This window comes from Manis javanica, chromosome 2 (genome assembly GCF_040802235.1).
Source record: "Manis javanica isolate MJ-LG chromosome 2, MJ_LKY, whole genome shotgun sequence".
Taxonomy (NCBI): Eukaryota; Metazoa; Chordata; class Mammalia; order Pholidota; family Manidae; genus Manis; species Manis javanica.
Genome location: NC_133157.1, coordinates 159,911,049 through 159,935,534, shown reverse-complemented (window position 1 = coordinate 159,935,534; position 24,486 = coordinate 159,911,049). Strand labels below are relative to the sequence as shown.

At 35.6% G+C, this 24,486-nt stretch overlaps 1 protein-coding gene across 3 annotated transcripts in view; it reads left to right on the top strand.

Annotated features, from left to right (window-relative positions):
* TRPA1 (transient receptor potential cation channel subfamily A member 1) overlaps window positions 1-24,486 on the top strand; it is a 44,772-nt gene that overhangs the window by 8,350 nt on the left and 11,936 nt on the right. For 2 of the 3 annotated variants that reach the window (XM_073229687.1, XM_073229686.1), the window contains exons 4-22: window positions 1,853-1,960; window positions 4,810-4,918; window positions 5,103-5,248; window positions 5,678-5,814; window positions 8,221-8,269; window positions 9,516-9,615; window positions 10,271-10,371; window positions 11,346-11,515; window positions 11,600-11,764; window positions 12,314-12,428; window positions 12,648-12,737; window positions 13,357-13,523; window positions 15,034-15,127; window positions 18,044-18,103; window positions 18,624-18,722; window positions 21,251-21,321; window positions 21,867-22,029; window positions 22,814-22,903; window positions 24,059-24,228. In XM_073229687.1, the coding sequence (XP_073085788.1) occupies window positions 1,853-1,960; window positions 4,810-4,918; window positions 5,103-5,248; window positions 5,678-5,814; window positions 8,221-8,269; window positions 9,516-9,615; window positions 10,271-10,371; window positions 11,346-11,515; window positions 11,600-11,764; window positions 12,314-12,428; window positions 12,648-12,737; window positions 13,357-13,523; window positions 15,034-15,127; window positions 18,044-18,103; window positions 18,624-18,722; window positions 21,251-21,321; window positions 21,867-22,029; window positions 22,814-22,903; window positions 24,059-24,228 (2,204 nt within the window). The remainder of the gene's footprint in view (window positions 1-1,852; window positions 1,961-4,809; window positions 4,919-5,102; window positions 5,249-5,677; window positions 5,815-8,220; window positions 8,270-9,515; window positions 9,616-10,270; window positions 10,372-11,345; window positions 11,516-11,599; window positions 11,765-12,313; window positions 12,429-12,647; window positions 12,738-13,356; window positions 13,524-15,033; window positions 15,128-18,043; window positions 18,104-18,623; window positions 18,723-21,250; window positions 21,322-21,866; window positions 22,030-22,813; window positions 22,904-24,058; window positions 24,229-24,486) is intronic. The other variant, XM_036998285.2, reaches the window with a different exon arrangement.

Below are 24,486 nucleotides of genomic sequence, written 5' to 3'. Positions count from 1 at the left end.
GAATTCTGGAGTGTCCCTCTGTGTGCTTGCACCTGCAGTGCTCCGGGCGTGCCTCCCCAGTTAACGCCCATGGGCAGGCCTGTCCCCACCAGCTCTTGCCAATTTAGAATGCTTCTTTGTCTGCTCCGCCAGCCGCCCCACAAGATTGCCAGTCTTTCCCATTAGCAAAATAGAAAACACAGACAATATGTCAGAAATAAATATTTGCTGTTTAAGGCCCCCAAGTCTATGCTATTTTGTTATAGCAGATTGAACCTACACTACTGCCTATGTGGTTATAAAGTAAAAACCTTGTGGTCACCTCAAGTTCTGGCAGAGATACCAATGGTATGCATAGTGTTCCCTGGGCACGCTGGCCTAAGGGTGAGGAGGTGACCTTGTATCTCAGTAGCCTGCAGGCCTTAATCCCTGGGGCCCAGCCTCAAAGTATCCAGTGGTTTGACCCTCCCATGAGGCTTCCTGGATTCTCATGAGAGGGATCTCTGGAGGCCTCGCCTGCAAGCCTGCAGACCTGCCTGGTCACCGCTGAATCTGCACTTCGTGCACAGTTTAGTTGCTCTCACTAGGCCCCCTGCCACATATGATTTAGCACCGTTTTATAAAAGATTATGTTTATGGTTATAAACAACACCCTAATAAAATGCTGTGAATCTCTGATCTAAGAAGACAAAGAGAAAAATCTCTTTTTACAGACTTGGGTAGGTTACTTTACATATGAATCTAGAGTTTGTTAAGAGCAAAATGTGAAACTACCTGAAGTTCATCAAATGAAACTTGTGTTCTCCTTTTCCTTCAAACATCAATAATCTCATGTGTTCTCATGTACTAAAATAGTTAATTTTCTTTTATGAGCAGAGGTAGTGAAGCTAAATTCATTTGCTGACACATCAGGGCACATTCTATTAATAAGGGTCTCTGTATGCCCATTACTTTTAGGAAATAGCTTGCTTAATAAATCCTTTTTACACAATTTAATTTTAAGCACATGTTATAGTTTTATCATAGTCTTACTGCAAAAGGATATGTCTCTACTAGGCCAATTCAAAGATTTCTGTCTCACTAGAGACATTTATATAAGGTAATTATTGTTAGATTTAGTATAAAATGAAGACTGGTTAAATATCTATAGATTCTTGGCCAGTGATCAGCTGCAATTCAACCAGGTGAAGGAAGTGGATAACTGGTCTTCAACTAAATTCCATAAGGAAAATAGCTTAACCATTTTATCAGGAATGCTAGTTTATTACATCAAAGAAAATGTTTCTGTTCTGGAATAAGTTTAAATTAGTTGAGTTAGGCTTTATCAGTGTTACGTGGAACATTTTTTTCTCTACTGAAGAGAGTGGAGTTTTAATTGACATTTCTCAGAGTCCTTGCAACTGAGGTAAAGAAATGATAAAGAAAAAAAAATGACTAGAGGAGAGAAAAATCCCTTCCCTCCCTCTTCCTCTGTCCCTTACCCCCACCTCACTTCCTCCTCCTCTACCATTTTCCAAATGGCTCCACAAATTTATTTTCTTGAAGATATGAGTTAATATAGCTCAAAGCAATTGGGAGGTAGTACATGAGCTATGTTAACTAATACCTACAATTCTTATTCTGTTTCCAGTTCCAAAACTTTATTTTGCCCTAATTGATGTGATATAGAAATCACCATTATTTCATCTACCTGAGAAATTTATGTAGTACCTACTACATGCAAGGTTTTGTGTCAGATTCTGTGGGAGTGGGATGAAAAAACATAAATAAGGACATAGTCCATGGCTCCAACAGTTTATTATCTAGTAGAAGACAAATACCCTACTTGGAAACCCATGTTAACTTTTTGACAATTTTTCCCTCTTCTGTGTAGGTCTTGACCGAGCACAGCAATACTAATATTAATTTGGAAGGAGAAAGTGGAAACACAGCTGTGATGATTGCATGCTCCAAAGATAATAGTGAAGCACTGCAAATTTTGGTTTGTATTTTTGTCACAGTTTTTCTGTTTTCTTTATCTTTTCTTTAGTACACCATGAATTATTGTTATTTACAACAGCTTTCAGTTTCTCTTCTTAACAAAATACACAATGCAGAAAATATGTCAGAAAAAAGTTCTATGCATTAAAGAAAATGTGAGAAGATCAAAGTGAAAAGAAAATATAGACAGGAAAAATTAATCTGAAACTGGTGGTCAAGCTAGGATACAAAATACACAAAGTGTAAGCAATCTGCATGTTAATAAAAGTGGATCATACTTCTGACTGAGCTTTGGTATAGTCAAGGAAAGATAAATACAGTCAAGTGCAGACTTACTGGGCCCATGAAATAAAAGCCAAGAGAAATAGCCATTCATATTCCCAAGATGAGAGGAAATTGCTGCCATGGGTTCTCAGAAAGGGAACCCTGTGTGATACCACGTCCAGGATCTTTAGCTACACACCTAAAAATAGAGTCAGCCTGCTCTCTGTGGTGGGATTCCTGGGTGGCCCACAGAAACTCTGGAGGTGCCCATCCAAATGACTGACTCCTGTCCTGTGTAGCGCCCTTTCTGAGAGTGACACTAGAATTCCAGTAAATAGCTTTCTTTTAAATATTCCTTAATGACTTGTATGTTTTTCAGGTCATGTTCTATCTTTTTGCCATTTGATTTCCCCTCTCCACCATTCCAGAGGATAGGAAAATGAAATAAAAGATTTTTAATTCATTTTAAATATCTTGATATTTAAATTGACAAATATTTTCTACTGTATTTACTAGATATCTTGGCAAAAATACATATAAACTGTCATGATTGGACCAAAATGGAAAATGTACTTAATAAAATCAAAGAAAATAATGAGCTAACACTCTAAGAACTTAGGAAAAGAGCCTCAAATAAACCAAAAGAAAATTGGAATAAAGAAATGGTAAAAGTTGAAAAAAAATAATAAATTTGAAATTATTTGATAGATGATGAGATTTCTTTGGAAAAGATAATAAAATAGATTTAGTATTGGCAAGTCTAACTACAAAAGAAAAAGACAATACACAAATCAGCAAAATTAGAAATAACAAAGGGATTTACCTGGATATGATGGAGAATTTTTAAATGACCAAAGTTTAGTATGCACAATCCTATCCTAAAAAAATTGGAAAATCCTTTTTTAATAGCTAAATACTGGAAGGTAATTAAAGTTTCAAAATTAACTAAAAAATTAAGGACCTCTAGGGAACCATGAAGTGTTTAAAAAATATATATGTATTATCTAAGCTCTGGAGGCAGTTAATATTATAAGCTTTTATAAGTTTTACAAGTTCTTGCAGACTTGCAGGGTAAAAGTTTCCATTTCAGGAAAACTCTCTTAATTCAAGAAAAGAGTGAAAATATCCAGATTAATTTTAAGAATCAAAGATAATTCCAAAATCTGACAATTCCCTTGAAATAAAAATGTAGGACAATTTTACATACAAATATAGGTGCAAAATCCGAATAATCCTAGCAAATTTATTGAAATAATTAAAAAGAATAACAAGCAATACCATGTCAGTTTTACCTAGGGAATATACAGATTACTGTCAGATTATAGCACATCATTTAGCCTGTGCAGACAAAGCATATGATTAGATCCACCTATTTATTTTTAAAGGGATATAAATTTATAAAGTATTCTTATAAATGTATGAGGAAAACACAGACTTTGTTCCATAGAATATTGGCAGGGAACAGAGAAAGCTTAATTAATTTCTATAATAGTCAAAGAAAAAACATGTTAAAATGAGATATCATTTTTTCATCTCTTAAATTGGAAGGATGAAAAAAACTTGATGATATTCAGTGTTAGAGAAATTTTGATCAGTCGAGGAATTTCCTTCACCGCAGATGTAAATACTTTTTGAGTCACCAAATCCAATTCTTGGAATACATCTTGAGATAATTAAAGCTATTAATGATATTAATATCAATGTTATGTATATCAGAGAGAGGAAATTGAAAAAAAGTTCTATAATAGGGATTCATTGTATAGTTTTGTGTTCCCCAAAATGGAATATGTACTTAATAAGATCACACTTTTAAAGGATATTGTTAAGTTAAATCTTTTTGGATAATATGATTACACAGTATTCACATAGTAATTACCTTTGCAAGGAAATAAGACAAATAAATTGTCTTCTAAAATGTAAACCAATGCTGTCCCTAGAAGGCAAGATTACAGGTAATATTTACTTCTCCACACTTTTCTGCTTTTGTGTGTGTGTGTATGTGAAAATAAAAGATATTTAAGACAAAACTGAAGTCCAATGATCTATAAAAAATGATAGTTGAAAATGATTGACTTAGAGGTCAAGTATTATATGATTGAGTTCTTCGAACATACTTTTAGTAGACAACTTCCATTAGTGAAAATACCTGTTTTTTATAGTTTAAAGAGTGCTGGTCTAATCATTCATTAATTTATATAAATGTAAGGAAAAGAATCTGGAAATTATTTATTTGTATAAGGAATTGGGAATGGATGTAACAGGAGTCATGATAATATTTTTTAAAATCTCATATCCATTGAAATATGTGTGGCATTTGTTTGTTGGGGTATAAAGATTGACTATTTTGTATCTACATTGTTTCTTCATATTTGGGAAATATAGTGTCTCTAACTCAGAATTTTCCCTTAGTTCCAAAATTACCATCTTGCCTAGATTTCTTAACCTATGAAGCTTTTTTATATAATTTTACAAAGAAACAGAGTAATGAAACGTTCTGGGAAAGGCATATTAATTATTTTTCATTCTTGTAATTTGTGGTTTAACTTGTATCATTTAATTTTTTATTTATTCTTTATTTTCCTCCAGTTAACTAAAGGCGCTAAGCCATGTAGATCAAATAAATGGGGATGTTTCCCTATTCACCAGGCTGCATTTTCGGGTGCCAAAAAATGCATGGAAATATTACTAAAGTTTGGTGAGTAGAGGCTTTCTGACATTACACAATAAAGGAGCCTAATCTGGTGAATGCTACTAATTTGAAAAGTATTTAATAGAGTTTATACTTGGGCTTTTATGTAAGCCTAAATGTTCTTTCTTTTTTAAAAAATTATTTCATCTATTTATTATATTTATTATCTTGAAATTTTTTTCTTCTAAAGGTGAAGAAAATGGATATAGCATACAGTCTCATATTAACTTTGTGAATAATGGGAAAGTCAGCCCTCTCCACATGGCAGTTCAAAGTGGTGACTTGGAAATGATTAAAATATGCCTTGACAATGGTGCACAGTTGGACTTGATGGAGGTAACTGTTCACATGCCACATGATACGTTTATTTAGAATTATCATACGTTATTTTCCAAAAAGCCTTATAGCTTTTTTACCATTAATTTAGGTTGAAATAGATGTTATTTCCTGCTGTTCATGTAGAAACAGAACAAGAGAATATCCCGGATTTGAGACTATCCCAAGGATTTTGAGAGCTACCAAAAAAAACCTGCAAACACAAATACAAATGCAATAAAAACAATGATACTGAAAATGCTTGTAGCAGAAGTACTGTCAGAGCTGTCAAGAGCTGTCAGATTTCAAGGAAGCAAAATTGCTACCTATGATTCTTATATTGATGCTTGATTTTTTTTCCCTGGAAAGGAAAACTCACAGATAAATTTTAGGTTATATCCTTAAACTGGGACTTTGACCAATTGATTCTGATAGCAAAACTCTTTACAGAATGGGAAGTGCACAGCCCTTCATTTTGCTGCCACCCAGGGAGCCACTGAAATTGTTAAATTGATGATATCCTCCTATTCTGGTAGCAGCGATATTGTTAACATTGTGGATGGAAATCAGGAGACACTGCTTCACAGGCAAGTTTCCTATGTACCATTCTGTGTATGGATTTTTAGTCTTCACGTGTTAAATAGTACTCTGCAAGAAAAAGTTAGCATTGTAGAAGCAGAGATTCTACAGTTCAAAAGAAAAGAACAGAGATAACAAAGATTCTGTGGTTCAAGTGGAATTTCTATGGTCCTCTGGAATTAAAGTAGAAAATTAAATAGATTTTCTTAGAATAAAATCTTTGGAGTTATATTCTGAATCAGTGCTTAGTCCAGTGGATACAGGCTCAAGATTAATTTATTTTACGTGCAGGAGGTCAACATACATGACTTTTCAAGCCCTTTCTAATCTGCTGTATTTCCTCATGTGTGTTTTATCCTTCCTTTTAGTGAAGCTAATGGAGCAGACACATATAGATGTTTCACTTTTCCCATCCTATTCCCCTTTCCACCCACCCCACAATTACATATACATGTTTTCAAGACATAGTTTTAAGAAATGATAGCCAAGCTCCAAGCCAGATAAATGTTTCTGTGGAGCTTAACAGAAATATACATCGGGGAAAAAATAATCTGAAACTGTAAACTCAGTAGATGCTAGGACAGGAAACAAGAGTGTAGATGGAGTTCAATTCCTTTAGGAAGACCAGGATTAGTGTATGTGAAGGGTAGCTGAAATGAGCCTTCTCTGTCTCTCTGTCTCCCTCCAGCTCTCTCTCTCTCTCTCTCTCTCTCTCTCTCTCTCTCTCTCTCTCTCTCTCTCTCTCTCTCTCTGTCTCTCTCATACACACACACACACACAGCTGTGAGCATACTGGAAACCTGGAATGGCAGAAAAGAGCTGAGATATTCCCAATATATGAATGGACCTGGAAATCCACAATATCCCTCAGGAAAAAGGAAACTAGCGAGACTGGGGATATGGAGGATGAATGTACATGTTAGCAAAACCACAAGCCACACTGGGTTCTGAGTGAATAGAAAAGAACCTCCCACTGAAGATGAGTTTGCTAACTGAACTTTCATGGCATAAAGGAAAACTTATAAAAAAAAATACAAAATCAATAAAAGGCTAGTTTACTTTCAAGAAAATAGAAAAATTAGGGCAATCTGTAAATAATTTTAAAATAAGGCTCTTTAAGATGTTCACAAGTTTAAAGAAGGAATAATCAGGTAAAAAGAAGTAGATTAAGATACCAGATTATGAAAAACAAATTGGACTTTATGAATTAAAATTGGTGATATAAAAAAGATCCAGTTAGAAACTGTAGAAATGGCAAAAAAAAAGCAGCAATTAAATTAAAACAAAGGCTGGAGATTTTGCACATCAGAATCATGTGGGGAGTTCATGAAATTCCAAAGCCAATTCATATCCCAGATTACATCAGAATCTTTGGGATGGGTGTCAGGAATTTTTAAAAAACTCTTTCAGTGATAGCCGTATTTTCAAACCTAGTTACAAACCCAATGATCTGGGTATGGTTTAAATATGCCCATATACAACACAGTTTTAATAGACCAATATGCATAAGAAAGAATTATTTTAGGAAAATAGACCCATTTACTTGACCCATAAGTATCGTTAGCCTGGTAGCCACTCCTGTTGGATGTACTCAATTTCAATTGACTAAAGTTTCTTGGACCAGTTTAGTCCAATTCTGATTAACTTAATACTGATCTAAAATCTTGGAATGTCCTTCTAAAAGCCAGTGACATTTGGAGTTTACCTTAAGCTTCAAAGGGAAGTTCGCTCTTTGGGCTAGAATTTCTTTTATTAATGTAGTGTAAAGACTTCAGCACAGTGTTCTGGTGAAACAGTGGGCTTTGGGTTAAGGGGAATGGAGTTCCAGACCTAGTATTAACATATGTTGATGTTTTAATATAGACAGGAAATTTTTATTTGTTCTATGAATTGATGTTATACTATGACTGACTGTGAAATAATACCAAAGTGATTTCAATTCTCCCCATACTTTGTCTTTGTCTTTATAAAACCTTAGGAAAGCTATCACTGCCTTGTTAACTTGCAGCGAAGTGGGTGTTTTGAAGGCTGCAGATGAATTGTAGGCACATCTTGCAGGCAGCTGCTGTTACTCCCCATGGTCAGCGTGGTGACAGCCAGTTCTTCTGTCTTTTATTTTAAGCTCTTAGGACAGATGTTACTACTCACTTCAGAACTTCTTCATGATATCTTTATATGGAGAAATAAGTTACTAAAAGATGAAGAAGAAAATCCTGTGATATATTTGATCTTTATTATTATTACTTTGAAAATATTACTCTGATCATATTCAGTTATGGATTTTGAAAGGTTATTAATTCTTTTGCATTTTATTGTTATTAAACGATATTTAAATTGACTTTCCAAGTATAGTAGCTTCATTTAATCTATTTATATCAATAGTATCTTAATATGCTTATATTTCTCTTTTGCAGAGCCTCATTATTTGATCACCATGAACTAGCAGACTACTTAATTTCAGTGGTAACTATTCCATTGACAGGTTTTTAAAATTACTATGTACAGTTGAAAAATTATATAATTACATCATATAATTTTCAAAAATAAATCTTAATTTTTTTGTTTAGCATTAAAAAGCTTACAAAAAACAAAAAAAGACTGACACATCTGCAAATAGATAAGGATGAATATGGAATGAGATATGTATGAACGAACATGTAATGGCCAAACTTCATTACTATGACATTAGAAGTACCCAAAATGTACTTTTGATACCTGTTTCAGTGTTTTTAGCATGGGGAGCTGGTGGATACATGGCAAGGGAAGCTCCTCTTAAAATGGTCCTGGCAGAGTGTTAGGCCTTGAGACTCTCTTGACCCTTCTTCAGCGCAAGTGGCTTTGAGGTGGAGATGAGACAGGCAGCACAGATCACCTTCACCATGCACTGTAAGCTTCCACCCCAGCGGCCTCAGTGCCAGCTTTCAAACAATGAAAACCTGAGAAATTAAACATATTGTCCAAGGTCTGTCACAATTGAAAGCACAAGATCTTTTTTCACACTAAGAAGTGTAATTAGCAGTCAGCTTTCGAATTAAATTTGAATAAGCTATTTATACAGATGAATACATAATGTATTTATTTAAGCCCTACATCTCAGCCATGAATGTCATTCCATTTGTAGTATTCAACATGTGTTTGCTGTCAATAGCAGCTATTGAAATTGTGACATATACACAGAAGAATCCTGGGAAGACTCATTATCTACTATAGTTTTGTCATGTCTGGTTTCCTGTGAATGCAGCCATTCATCTCCTCACCTGGCAAGAGAACTGTAGCATAAAATCACCCACCGCCATCAGGCTTTCACAGGGGGCACTGCTGCCATTATCTCAAATATGCAACAAATTTGAAAGATATTTATTGTGGAAATTTAAAAATCTTACAGTAGAAATTAAACTGTTGCTATAGATCAAAGGATTTTGTTTTTACGATTTACATAGTAATATAGATCTATTGCCGGATGCCAATTAAAACATTGTCATGGGTGAATAATTTTTGTTGTTGAAATTGTAGAAGAATGCCTTGATTTCTAATGCTGTAACATATGAATTATAGGGAAATTTCAAGCAATTCCATAGTTAGCTACATGCTTGAGTCCTGGCCATATTATGGATATTCTATTCCAATGAATTGATATTATTTACAGATTGCACTGCAAGCTGTTTTGTCTGATCATAAGCTCTTTGTTGAATGACATGTTTTATTTTAGGGAGCAGATATTAACAGCATCGATTCTGAAGGACGTTCTCCACTTATATTAGCAACTGCTTCTGCATCTTGGAATATCGTAAATATGCTTCTCTCAAAAGGTACCATGAGGGACCAAGCCAAGTCTTTAGAATTACTACTCAATTTGGTTAGATAAACATTTACTACCCATTACTAACCATTTACTGTTGGCCAGGCTTTGGGCCAGGTGCTATAAATACAAAGATAAATAGAATACTTCCCATGTCTAGAGTAATTTTTAGTTCACTAAGGGAGTGGTACTTAAAAATATTGTTTCAGAACAATAACATAACATTTATAAAGCAATTATTATTTCCCAGACATTTTACTGAACACTTTATCTACATTCTCTTAATTATTAATCCTATGTGATATAGCTGCTATACCTGTCCTCATTTGAGATACTAACCTGATGTGATAACAAAGAAGAGAGTTATTGTCCCCTCTTCTGTCTTGATCTTTAATTTCCCCATCTTTATACTTGATGCTTTAAAAGGTAAGACTTCACATGGTGATTAATGTAAAAATCACATATTCTCTACCCCTCATTTACACATACACACATACATCTTTACATATATTTAAAATATATTTACTTTTCTTGTCTAATTTCCTGTAGGTTAAAGGTTGGCAAAGTTTTAAGTCAAAATCATTTATTTTCTTAAATTGAAAATCTACCATAGGCCATGCTTTATATAAATGAGTAGAAGTTATATTTATATTGTGCTTTTTAAGGTGCCTGTGTAGACATAAAAGATCATCTTGGACGAAATTTTTTGCATTTGACTGTACAGCAGCCTTATGGATTAAAAAATTTGCAACCTGAGTTTATGCAGGTAATAGATATGTATGGATTTCCATAAACTGAGTTAAGTTCAACAGAGAGTAAAGTGATTTTGCTTATTATGATTTTTGTTATTATGAAGGTTAATTTTAGATTTTAAAAATTATTTTTAAATGTACCATATTTGAATATTTATTTATAACATAGTGGTGATTATAATGACTACAATAAATTGCATTGGGATTGAATTTTCCCAGTTACAGAGAGTTCCCATATATAAATAAGTTAGCTTTCCTTTACTCTTCGACAGTTACGAATTGCTTGTTAGTGGAAAAGACAAGTATATGTATGAATTAATAATGTTTCTGATTAATTAAAAAAAACACAACATACTTGTTGACAGGTTGAAAAATTATCTCCCTATTTGTCGTGAACATCTAATATTTGTTGAGTGATTAGTAGATGTATCTGAAATGTATCACAATTTTATAATAAATACACTTTAATATTGTCAGTGCCCTTAAAGAATCAAAAATATATTTGGATTTGAATATTTGAAACAAAATGTTTGTTTATTGATTGGATTCAGTTGCTCATTTGTCATTTTTTAAATTTAATACTCATTTAAAAGATAAAGTAAACCTAATTTTAACTTCTCATCCCATTTGCCTAAGAGAACATACTAGCATCAAGCTCTTAAGTGTGATTTGGGGGAAAAAAGTGAAGGGAAGGGTGAGGAGGTGGGCTATAGCCAAATATGTTTAGAAAATGCTGGGTTAAAAATGTTAAGTACATTTCCCACTCTCAGGATTTCTCATAGCCTTTAGTATGGTAACGTATATTATAGGGAGACAGAGCATGCACTTTCTTCCATATTTAGTTTTCCCTAATACCCTAACTTAAAATTTTGCCCTCAAGTTAGATATATTGACCCTTGTTGGAAAAATACTATTCTAGAGAATAGTTTGAGAAACACTGTATTAGCATGATAGCAGAGTTATATTTAGAATATTTTTTTTCCCATAGATGCAACATATTAAAGAGCTGGTAATGGATGAAGACAATGATGGGTGTACTCCTCTACATTACGCATGTAGACAGGGGGTCCCTGGCTCTGTAAATAACCTACTTGACTTTAAGGTGTCCATTCATTCCAAAAGCAAAGATAAGAAATCACCCCTACATTTTGCAGCCAGGTAAGGGTAAATTTATACAACATATGAACATGTTTCTTTTTATTTAATATTTGCTTTGAAAATATGAAATCTAATTCTTTCAAGTTATGGGCGTATCAATACCTGTCAGAGGCTCCTTCAAGACGTAAGTGATACAAGGCTTTTGAATGAAGGTGACCTTCATGGAATGACTCCTCTCCACTTGGCTGCAAAAAATGGGCATGATAAAGTAGTTCGACTTCTTCTGAAAAAAGGTGCATTATTTCTCAGGTGAGCATATATGATAGGAATATTTATATATTCTTTTTAATTAGCCATTTCAGGCTGTTTTTCTATTTTACTTTTAATTATGATATCTAACTTACTATCTAGTTGCTTTTATCCATCTCATTGAATCTGCAAACATGTATGACTTCTCAAATATTGAAAGGGACATTGGTATTCCAGTTGACGAATGAAGACATCAAGGTCCATAGAGGTGAAGACTTGTTCAAGGTCACAGAATAAACAGCTTTGTGCAGAGTAGTTCGCAGAATGTTTGAAATACAGTGCTGCATATTTTACTTCATCATGCTGCCATTTTTTATGCAGATACAAAATTGTGTGTATGTGTACATGTGTGAATCACATTGTAGGTACATCATTTAAGATCATTAGGCTTGAAATTAGCTCATTTGTTATAAACGTAATAAATATTTAGTGGTGAGAACTCATATATGCTTCTTTATTTCATCAGACCCACTTCTCAAATGGGTATTATCCCTTCCCACATCTCATCTGTAAAGTGAATGCACATATCTTTTCTTAACTTTTTAACAGTGACCACCATGGTTGGACTGCTTTGCATCATGCCTCGTTGGGTGGGTACACTCAGACCATGAAGGTCATTCTTGACACTAATTTGAAGTGCACAGATAAGTTGGATGAAGAAGGGGTATGTACTATGTTTCTCAGGCCTACCCAAAATCTTGCCATAGAAGACCTTTCCAAAATGCAAGATAGCTTTCTTCTTAGACACTCTCTTCCTTTCTTCCCCCATCCATAACCTTCTGTTGGGTTCTTTCTATGCAGACCCTGAGAATGAGGAGGAAGTAAAGGGGACAGAATAAGGAGAAAGCTGAGGGGTGGGTGCATGTTGTGGACACCTTTTTAGTTTCACAGAGGCCGATCCACAGGCCCACAGGCATTGATGATACTATTTTCATCACACCCTGGTGAAGTGAGAAAAATGAAGAGGGAAAGGGTAAGTTTTCATTAAACTAAGTGTATTTGATTTGAAGGACTGTTCTTTATTCTGCTATGATGTTCTCCTCCTTTGTTGGAGAACAAGTACTGAAATGTGCATTCTTTCACAAAATGTTGGAGATAGAGGATTATCATTGCTTTTTTTATGTCTTTATATGGCCAAACTAAAGATTGACTACATTTTCTCAATCTCTGACTTTTTTTAGTTTTATAAGCCTGAAAAAATCCCAAATCTGGAAATCACTGCTGTACTAGACAGTAAGGCTTCCAAAAGTATTTTCTTCTGTGTTTGTTCCAGTGTCCTGACCCTTAAGGCTTGTCCGTTTGTGCTTGTGGAGTCCTACCACAAAAACAAAGCAAAACAAACCACTTGGAAACCACATATGTTCACAAACCCCCCACCTTACACCCACATACACACCACATTTGAAATACAAACATTATTTTGAAGATTGATTCTGGAAACTAGTTTTAAATTTTAAGTATTTTGATATTAAGTGGTTAGTTTTGTTAATAATTTCTTTCAAGCAGTTCAACAATGAGACAAAACAGTTAAATAGCTGAAGGACAATTAGCCATTGTCACTGGATTTTCCTTGTCCTGTTTTTTTCTAAAAGAATACTGCACTTCACTTTGCGGCAAGGGAAGGCCATGCCAGAGCTGTTGCACTTCTTCTGAGCTACAATGCCAACATTGTCTTGAACAAGCAGCAGGCCTCCTTTTTGCATGTTGCAATTCACAATAAGAGGAAGGAGGTGGTTCTTACGACCATCAGGAGCAGAAGGTATGCTGTCTTCCTGTCCACTGTCCTTTAGTGTCTTCTGAGTGAAGGATGATTCAGAACCTGAGAAGAAACAGGAAGAAAAAATAAATTTCAGCTACTAATCACCATTTTAAAAACAGCAGTTGCTTACATAAAAATCTTAAGGAACTTCTTGGGTGACAACAGACAAATGATCTTCACTTCCCCTTCTAAGTTGTGGGAGCATAGGCACCTTCAGAGCACTCTTGGGCTCATGGGGCTCAGACCTGTGCAGCATCTGGCCCCACGGTAATTGTAAGGCAAGCTCTGTCCTGCCCTCTCTGAATTTGCCCAACACTCTACTCTCTCTTGCCAAAGAAACCCCAGAACTGGAGGTTAGCAGAAATATTCTCCAAGGTAAATCAGTTTTAGTTATTATCCTGCAGGTGGGGTAGACCAGATGCCTCAGGGGCTCTGGGGGGACACACTGATGGGTATCTGGGGCCATTTGTCCAGATTTGTTTCCAGGAGGGCAGCCTGATGGGGTAGTTACTAGTTAAGCGTTACTAGTTTCATCACCTTAACACATGATCTTTTGTGGCTGTGGGTTTTTAAGCCATACTCTAAGGAGTTTAAATGATGAAGTTGGAGGGTAGTTTGTCCCTCTTCTTCTACATAAATTTTTGTATATAATCATGAATAGATATGTACAATGGCCCAGTGTCACCTAACAGTGGACACAGAGGTGAGCAATCTCATATTCGAGGCAGATCAAGCCTGTGTGTGTGAGCAAGGCAGTCTCAAGATCCACCTGCTGAGCATTCTTTTGAAACACCAGTCAGCACAATGGTTCAACCAGAAGTTTTCTACTGATTATGCGTATGTTCTAGATTTTGCTGATTTTACTGATAGTGTTAACAGAAAACTTGCGTAGGTTTTAGAACTAGTGTCCTATGACATAGATAGGATCTTGGAAATAAATGGGCTCTTCTTTACTTCCTGTTGTAGATTTATTTCCTCTTTGTTATCATTAGCATCTTCTTATCCTGTCCAAATAGATGGCAATGAAGAGAGGGGCAGACCCTGCAATATTCTAGCAGAACCCATGCTTATTTATGGGCTTGATACATGCTATTTTGTAGATAATTCAACATTTGTTATATACATTGATTAAATGTTAAATATGTTCTTAGTGTCATGTTGCTGTTGTATATATGTGAATGCAGATAGCTTCACCCAATGTGACCAGCTCATATTAGTTCATGATTTCAGGAAGAAAAAAAGTTAAAAGCCTACTTCTTTAGAAGGCAGTTAGAGAAAGAGAACAGTGACTATAACAGCCATGCTGGAATTTGTCCTCATTTCTAATTTCAATTAATGAGCAAAAATGCTGTTAATGGGTTGATTGCTGGTTTACATATTGGTTCCACTGGAACCAATTCAGGTTTCTCCTAAGGATGTAATCTTGAATTTTAGCTGATAGCTTTGTTGTTGCACTGAATGGAAGGATTAAGACTTGTATTTGTTTTATTCTTTTTTTCAATTTTTATAGATGGGAAGACTGTTATACAGTTTTCAGTCATCATTCTTCAAGCAATAAGTGTCCAATCATGGAGATGGTAGAATACCTCCCTGAATGCATGAAAGTAAGCTCTCTAAACAAAACTCCTTCTGGGCACATGATTGGCATGTAATATAATTGAAATTTTATTATTGTAATCACAACTTGCATAATAGTAGTTTCCACCTTCACATAAAGTTTCTAGTTTTCCATAACCATCTATGAAGGAGGTTAACAAGGGAAGTTAGTTATTTAATAAGGACTTACTTGGGTTAATGAATCCTATTAGTTGTTATGTGGAACATAGGAAATATGGTCGACAGATATTTTTTATCCAAATCATTCAAGACTAGAGCAGGGACTACTGTTAGTGGCTGCTGGCTGAATAAAGCCTCTAGATGTGTTTTTTTTTTGGCATGCATATTATTGTTTAAAATTTACATTAGTAGGTAACATTTAAAACCAGATGCTTCCCTTAAGGATCTAGATATCTGGCTTCCTGTAAAAAATGAGAAGGTCTGGTGACTGAGCCTATCTTTTCACAAGGCAGGTGTCGCTGACCAAGTAGCAGCTGCTTCCTTTAGGTGGGCCAAGCACTCTCCCATTGGCACAGACCCCCTCTTCCTTCTTTGTACGCACTAATGCGTAGTATTAGTTGCCATGTATTGTCATTTTTGTGCAATTGCTTTTCTTGCACTAGCGAGAGAATTCCCTCCAGATGCCTCTATCCAAACTGTGAAGATGACAACCAGCCCAAGGAGAGCCAGCATTTCAAGAACAATGGGAAAGAGCTCTTAAAGGCTGGCTCAGTTCACTCATTTACACTACCTGCCTGCCCTCTGTGAGTCTCCGGATGTGAGAGTTTCTGTGCTAGATTAAACACACATCCAGCACGTGACTAGGGGCACACTACAAGAGAAACACCCACAAACTGTTGAGTACATGTTTGTTAAAGGACATGGATAAAAGACCTCCTGGGAAAGTTGAGATTTGAGGATTGGGATAGACCTAGAAAAGTCAAGAAAAGAGGAATGACTTCAAATATCATTCATAGGGAACAACATATTCAAATACTGGGAGAGGCAGGGAGACATAGTACCATAAACTAAAGGGCCAGATTTGGACCCTGGTGGCTCTGGCATTTAGTCCTGGTTCCGCCTCTTGCTGTGCTGCTTTAGGCAAGTTATTTCGCCTCCTGAGATTTATTTTCTGTTTTCTGTATCTCTGAAACAATGATGTTAGTACTCCTCTTACAAAGTGATTATGAAAGTTAGTCTCAATATATAAAATGTTCAGGATAGTGGGTTGGCCATGTTATACCTCCTACTGCTTTAATGCTGCTTATGTGGTTATTAGTACTGCTAACACTTTTATTTATTCAGTAAGCACTTAGCATGTGCTGAGAGCTTCATTTTTTTCTGTCTAATAGCTAATGGAAATTGGAGCCAGTCCAGATCATAGATTAACATTTTAGATGTATAAATTTCATCAAAGGGCACACAAATATTCAGAATTGAAATGATCTTAGGTTTTCTTACTCAATAATTGCAGTTTTTGGAATCTTTCCTAATGAACGATTAGAGGTACAGACAGATATATATACAATGGCATTTCCTGCAGCATTTAATAATAGTAAAAAAAAAATGTTAGTCATATTCACATATGGAAAACGTAGGAAGAATTGAAGAAATTATACCAAAATGTTAATAAGAATTATCACAGTTGTGGAATTACAATTGGCTTTTCTTTTCTAGTTAGTTTTCCATAATGACTTTGTATTGTTTTAGTATCGTGAAAAAAATTTTTAAGTAGGGGAATTAATTTAAAGGTCTTTCAGTGTAGCTCACATCACACTTCTGAGTAACTTACATAATCCTTCCCACTCCCCCTGTATCCTCCCCTCTTCCAAGACAGCCCAAACCTTACTCTGCCTGTGCTGGTCATTGCAAAGCTGTCAAACGGCAACAACCAGACCTGACTCTGGTTCTGCCTGGCACAGCACTATGAACGAGCTTTGTCTTTATTATTCATGATGACAGTATGACCCTTAGTACCACTGCCTGGTCACCAACAGAGACTTCCTTGGAATATTTTAAGCCCCTCTGGTGCTTGAGACCAGGTAACATGGTAATGTCCTCCTGATGGGGCCTGGGTGCCTGTTTCTCCCCTTCAGGGCCCAACCTTCTACCTTTATATCCTGCAGCTGGGGTAGACTAGATGCCTGAGGAGCTCTGGGGGACACACTGATGGGTCATCTGGGGCCATTTGTCCAGGTCTGCTTCCAGGAAGGCAGCCTTATTGGGCAGTGTTTCTTTCTTGGGATCATGAATTTTGGACTCAAATTATTTATGTAGATGGGGACCTCACAAAGATACTTGTTCTCCCATAACCTAGAGGCAGCTCTACTGACCCTGTAAGTATTCTCTCCCTTTGTTAAGTATCTAGAGGGCCTTCAACATTTGTCCCTATAACATCAGTCCCTGACTATCCTGTCCTCATTGCTATGGATGAATATTTTGTCAGTCTTGCTCAGCAGGCAAGTACAGAAGCAAACACAGCCCTCAGGCTTTAGCAGTATAGAACATGGGATCTGGACCAAAGAAAGACCCCAGTTCTCAGCTGAAAAATCTCAAGGACAATAAAGTATCACTTAATATGCTGAGCAAAAGAATCCTTAATAACCTACATATTCTTTAGAAGCCCAGAAAGACATCGAATCTTAGGCAAAACTAATGGAATATTTCTTACTCAAACTTTAGTAAATGCAAGTTCATTCTCAAGTATATGATATTTTTCTGAGCACTTGCTGTTTCTGAGTTATGCAGTAGTAGTTGTGACACTTTATATTTTAAACCTTTCTGAATCACATGGATTATAGTTTATCTTTGAGGTGCAAGAAGCAAAGGAAGTGGAAGGGACTTAGGTGTTATTTAGAAATGGGATCAAATTCTTTCTCCTATCTAGTCTGCTGCTCAGTATCTTTACCATTTGTTTCTCAAAGGAACTTTTAGATTTCTGCATGATGCCCTCCACAGAAGACAAATCCTGCCGAGACTACCACGTACGTTGATCATATTATTGTAATTTGAACTTTATTTCATTATGATTCTTTAGAGAATATTAAAGATAATGGTAGAGTTCCACAATATCAAAAGATGTAATCATTGTCTTCATTTGTCATATTATGTTATCTACTTGTGAATTTTCCCCTTAGAACCTCGGTTTTCCCTCAATATTTTAACTGTTTCTAATACCATTATTTAGGGTTGTTTCTAGTCTTTATATTTTCTTGGGTAGTATTGTCTGAAGAATGAATTTCTAAGAGATCTAAGTAATCTTTTGAGAACGCATCTTTTTCCATGACTACGAGTTATAAAGCAATTGAACAACAGCCTTCTAAGATATTTGTTTTTGGAAACTAATATGCAATAACTTAATTTATTTTTCTTCAGGTGAAATGATTCAACTTTATTTGAATCATTTAATTTTCAGCAGAATTGTAGGCTTGTGCATTTGATTTGTCTAGAACTATGTTGGAGTCTATCCCAGATTATAATTTTAAAAAATTTTATCTTCTACAGATTGAGTATAATTTCAGGTATCTACAATGCCCAATAGAATTCACCAAAAAACTATCACCTTCACAGGATGTTACATATGAACCTCTTACACTCCTCAACGTAAGTCCACTGTGTTCACTGTCCAGGTTGTCTCTGCATGGGCTCTGTAATGTTGTGGTACAGTGGTTCCGGAAAGGGGCTTGAAGAGAATTCCAGATTAATGGTTTTATGTCTGTGTCTGCCATGTGGCCTAACCCTTTATTTTTTAGTAAACAAAGAAGCCATTTTCTACAGTTGCTATAATTTAGTTGCTTTGAAGTTCCATTCTCCTGACTACTTTAGTCCTAATGGTCATGTTAAACCTGCCCCACCCCAGAATCCAATAAACCACGGTCAACAGGCTGACAGCACTTGCTCCCCACCTCCATCCATGCATGTATAGACATACATATTCGAGTTTCCTTCTGTGTAAACCACAGAATAATTTAGGGGGTGACATTTTATAGTCATAGCTTCCAAGTTCAGTCAACCACTGGGCTCTTCGGTAAACGCTGACCTTCCAGAAGAGTGAACCCAATCTGACAGCAGGCCCTAAACACACAGTATGGATCCAAATTTCCCAGGAGACTGACTCCAAACCTGCTCTTATTCCAAAGAGTACTTTCACATTTCCAGCAGATGAGGCAGTAAAAGCCACCCCAGATGATCCACTGCAGTCTGCACCAGGGGTCTCAGCTTCAAATAACTATAGGCAGTACAGATGAGTGGGCTTCTTGTTTAAAAGGACAGCAGCTACTAGTTTCAACAAATTGTTGCCATGTGTGAATGGCAACTGGCTTACGTAAATTTCGGCAACAAATTAAAGTCCTGTGTGTGCAAAGGAAAACATATGTGAGGGTTGACTTTGCTAATTGTGGCCTACGGTCTAGATCTGTGGTTGTCTATTATGGCAACCATGAGCCACATGTGACTACTTAAATTTAAACTAATTACAATGAAGTTAAAATCCATTTCTTCATTTTCAGTAGCTACATTTGAAGCAACCCAGAAAGGCTATATGGCTTGTGGCCATCATATTGAAGCACACAGATACAGGATATTTCCACCACACAGTTCTATTGGACAGCAATGTCCAATAGATCAGTTAAGATCTAATGTCTTAGATCAATTAAAAATTTTCATTTTTATCCACCTTAAATGAACTCATTTCCCTACATGGGAACCTGTGGTATAGACCAACCATCACCTGGGTGAGCTCTAGAAGGCTTATTGAATACGTGGAGTAGAAAGCATGTGGAGTCAGGTGGATTTTATGCCCCCAAGGCTGCGATGGCAGCTGACTCTCACATTTGCTTTATGCAAAGCATTTTAGCTCTGCTGGATTATGTTACATTTTACAGTCATTAGTGTAGTCCACTCAATAGCCAGGTGACATGAAAGTAACTACACTACATTTATATGAAGGAGAATTCTTATGTATGTATATGGAAGTTTTCAAATTGTAATTTAAAAACAGGCCACACTTCTTTCAGAGTTTATTGTCTCCACCAGTGGAATAAGAATAGGGTGAAATAAAATCTTTGTACCTTCTAATATAGGAATGGACTTTACATAATGTGGACTCAGTATAGTTTATATGAGACAGGCTTGCTTGAAGACACCTCACACAGTGGAGGACATACCAGCACATGACTGAATAGTACCTTAGTAATGCAGCAGATCTTGCCTTAGTTATAAGTGAGCTGAGTCAAGTTCTTCTGGAGGGATAGCCAGTCTGATATGTGTAGGAAATTATTGTGCACAAAAGTCTGAAAATCTAGATGGACCTGTCAGTGCTTAGATTTAGGGAGGACAGAAAACAGTCCCTTGGGCAAGCTGCCTGAAAACTTAGAATATTGAACCCTCGTCAAAGAGAAGCCAGGATTGGGAATTTTCTCTTGTTCTCAATGCTCTGTGCTAGTTGGGGGAGAGGCTACGCCAAGTATATGCCATGAATTTTCTTGCTCTCTTTAATGTAGTTCTTGGATACAGGCTCACCTGAGGTGCAGGAACCTCCTAACTGGTCTCTGGATTTCTCACGAAGTTAGTTGGTCCTCATAGTGTCATTAGGTTGATGTCTCCTGTCTCTGTGGGTGAAGGAAGATTCTTCCATCTTGCTAATAACACTTCCTCTATGTATTTCTTGAATAATTAAAAATTTTGAAATAGATACTGGTAGTTTCTAATAACTCATGAAAACTTATAACTAACAGACTAACTAAACTACTACTTCTGTGTACTGTACTGTTTAAATTCCTTCTAGAAAGATAAGCCTGAGTTTCTTCAAGGAAAGAATAAGGTTGTAGCTCTAACTTTTTTTTTCCAGTTGTAACTTTGTATAAGATTAAAACACATGCTTTCCCAACTAGTAGAAATTAAAAGAGACAAAGTGAATCGAATAATTGTGTCTGTGTATCTCTAGCTTGTATTTAACAATAATTCTTAATGTAATTTTTGATTTTTCAAATTTTCTTGAAGAAAATTTTTTATAATACCAAAAGATTTTTATAATATCAAAGTAAAGTTACAAAACCAACAACAAAAAAGCCTAGTTTATACTCAATAGTTTAATATGATTCTATTTTTATTGGTTTCTCTGTATTTCTCAGACAATGGTACAACATAACCGCATAGAGCTTCTCAACCATCCTGTGTGTAAAGAATATTTACTTATGAAATGGTAGGTATTAAGTAGCATTTCTTTTTAATAATTTATTGAAAGTCTAGTAAATAATTATGTTTAAATGGAATTTCAGTGTTTTAGATCTTATTATTTTAATGTTTTACACCTTGAAAAAGAACTGTGCAAAATCCAAATTTTGGCATTAAAAATGCTAATATTGTTTATCTTTAACATGAAATGAAATATTTGGGGGACATATTATATAAGACATGAAGAAGCATTCCTGGGTCCTGCAGTTTAGTGGACAATGAAGTGGGGGGGTGTTCCTGGAAAGAGCAATCAGATTGGACTCAGAAGATAGGAGCTAATGTCTCTGCTCTTCCATTAATTGGTAAGAGATTTTGTTAAGTAAATCATGATTTGCTGGGAAGCTGAGATTCCTTTTCTGAAAGTGAGAACAATGAATTTGAAGATTTTAAGTTCTAAAGCTCAGTGAATTTACCAAATAGATTTTTGAGAGAGATAATTACTTTTTCTGCAGATATCTTAAGTAGATATTTTTTGTTGTAATTACTCAATTACGGTTTATTTGTTTTTTGTAGGTTGGCTTATGGGTTTAGAGCCCATATTATGAACCTAGGATCTTACTGTCTTGGTCTCATACCTATGACCTTCCTTGTTGTCAGTATAACGCCAGGCATGGCTTTCAATTCAACTGGAATCATCAATGAAACTATTGATCATTTAGAAATATTAGACAGCAAGGTATTTTCAGTTGGTTTTCAACTTTCTAAAATAAAGGATTATTAAAAAGTGTGTTTTTTATTCTGAATACTATACCCATTATAAATCTGTAATATTAGAACTTTGATTATAATAAATAATCAATAGCCTTCATGTATAGCAGCAATTTCTCCTAAAATCTTTTATGGAATGAGAGGAAATATAAATAAATAGGTCAATAAATGAGTTTGTAAATTAATTTAAAAGGAATTGACATGTAAGAGATGCTTACTTGAATAGACCTTCAAAAACGGTCTACAAGAAAGCAGATTTGTGGCCACTGGGGATTTTGGGGAGAGGAAAGTAAAGCTTAGTGGGTATGGGATTTCCATTTGAGGTGATGAAAAGGGATGGAACTAGATGGTGGTGACTGTTGCATGATGTTGTGAATGTACTTAATGCTACAGAATATACCTATAAAGGGACATGTAAAATGTAAAACTTTTAAATCAGTAAATTTTATGTTATGCATATTTTACCACAGTAAATACACACACACACAAATTTTTTATGGAAGTCTACAGATTCATATTCCTTTAGAATTCCTTTAGAATTGGTAATTTTTGAATCTCTCCTAGTTAGGACATTATGAAATGAGTATGTCATCTTTATATTGGCATGACAGTAATTTTCTGTTTAAAGCAAATATGGGCAGTACATAGAAATGATGAAAAAGAAAAACAAACTATATATTTAATTGTGGAAATTAAGAAGCTTAAGTGTTTATATCCCTCATAATTGCTTTTCCTGCACTTCTTTGTTTCAGAATTCATATCCTATAAAAATTTGTATGATTTTAGTTTTTTTATCAAGTATATTTGGATGCTGCAAAGAAGTGGTCCAAATTTTCCAACAGGTAAACAATGCATTTTATATCTCTAAAGTTGCAGCTGTGGACTTACTTGGCCCAGGACTCCATTTCAAATGGGTTTTTCTTTGAATTCCTTTCTTAACAGGAATGCTTTACTTTATTGGATAAAATTTCAAGTTATAATAAAATTTGGGGGCATAATTCTACTTTATGCTCTATTTCTTTAAACAAGGTGAGATCACACCCACAAATTATGTAAATTATCTACAGGTACTTGCTTTGGTTGATATATGGCATTGATCCTTTATTTCTCAGTGTGGAGATTTAGAGTCTTTTATTCATTTTTTTGTCAATGTTTTTTTATAAGTTATACAACTTTCACACATTTTATTTTCTGTGAAAATTTACTGTTATATAATATAAGCACATGGATATTTGTATTAAATAATGATGATAAAAGTGCTTTGCATTTGTTTAATGTTATACACTCCTAGTGTATATACTTTCAGTAGGTTGTCATAATTCTGTTATACTGTATTGTTCCATTGTATCTAAAATAATTTAAGGAATATTATTTAACCGCTCTTGTCACTGTTTTCATTTTTTTAAAGATGAGAATTACAGATTATAGTCTAACTTGAACTATAAAGTTATATGATTTCTCTGTCAGAATTGGGCTCAATTTTCTTACTGATATTTAATGGTCTACTCTACAGGAAATTTCATGTCCAAAACATGAAATCTTTAAGAATAGGAAGTGACACCAAATCATCTGGTAATGAAGTCCTAGCACAGGTTTTAAACCTCCTTGGAAGCAGCTTTAGTTAATTTGTATCCTGAGCCATCCACATGCATGTCCTTATACAGGCAAGAAGGAATTACTAAACCAATTTGTGGAACCCCAGGAGTTTCCTAAGATGGAGTGGATTCTATGGGGAAATCCCAGAAACTTGTAGAATTTCCTTGGGCATGTTACTCCCAAAGTGCCAGTTAACAGAAGAGGCTGGGCCACCTCCAGCACTGACCCATATCCAGGGCTCTGAGTTCTGTCCAGCATGGCAGGGACTGCCCACTTGGTCCTAAGCCTTCCCAGATGCAATGTCAGAGAAATGTCATTACTGGTGGCATATATACAACCATCTGTAAGATGCCAGGTCTCAATCTGTACACGTGGTGATTCTTCATTGTTTTCAACCCCAGAAAGGCAATTACTTTTTGGATCATAACAATGCAGTTGAATGGGTAGTCTACACAACAAGCATCATTTTTGTGTTGCCCTTGTTCGTTGGTGTTCCAGCCTATGTGCAGTGGCAATGTGGGGCAATCGCTATATACTTCTACTGGATGAACTTCTTACTGTATCTTCAGAGGTATGACCAGCATGAGTGATTTCTGTGTACTGTAGGCATTTTAACTACTCTAAGTGCCATCAACTTACAACTGGCTTGTTCCTTTTCCAATTGTTTTAGACTGAAGAGATCTGAACATACTACTAAGGAAAAGGGGAGGGAGGTTTGCAGTTCAGAGTGTAGACCAGGATTTCCCAGCCCTGGCACTGCAAAAATTTGGGGCCAGAGAATTTGTATTGTGGAGGCCGCCCTGGGCATTACAGAATGTTTGGCAGCATC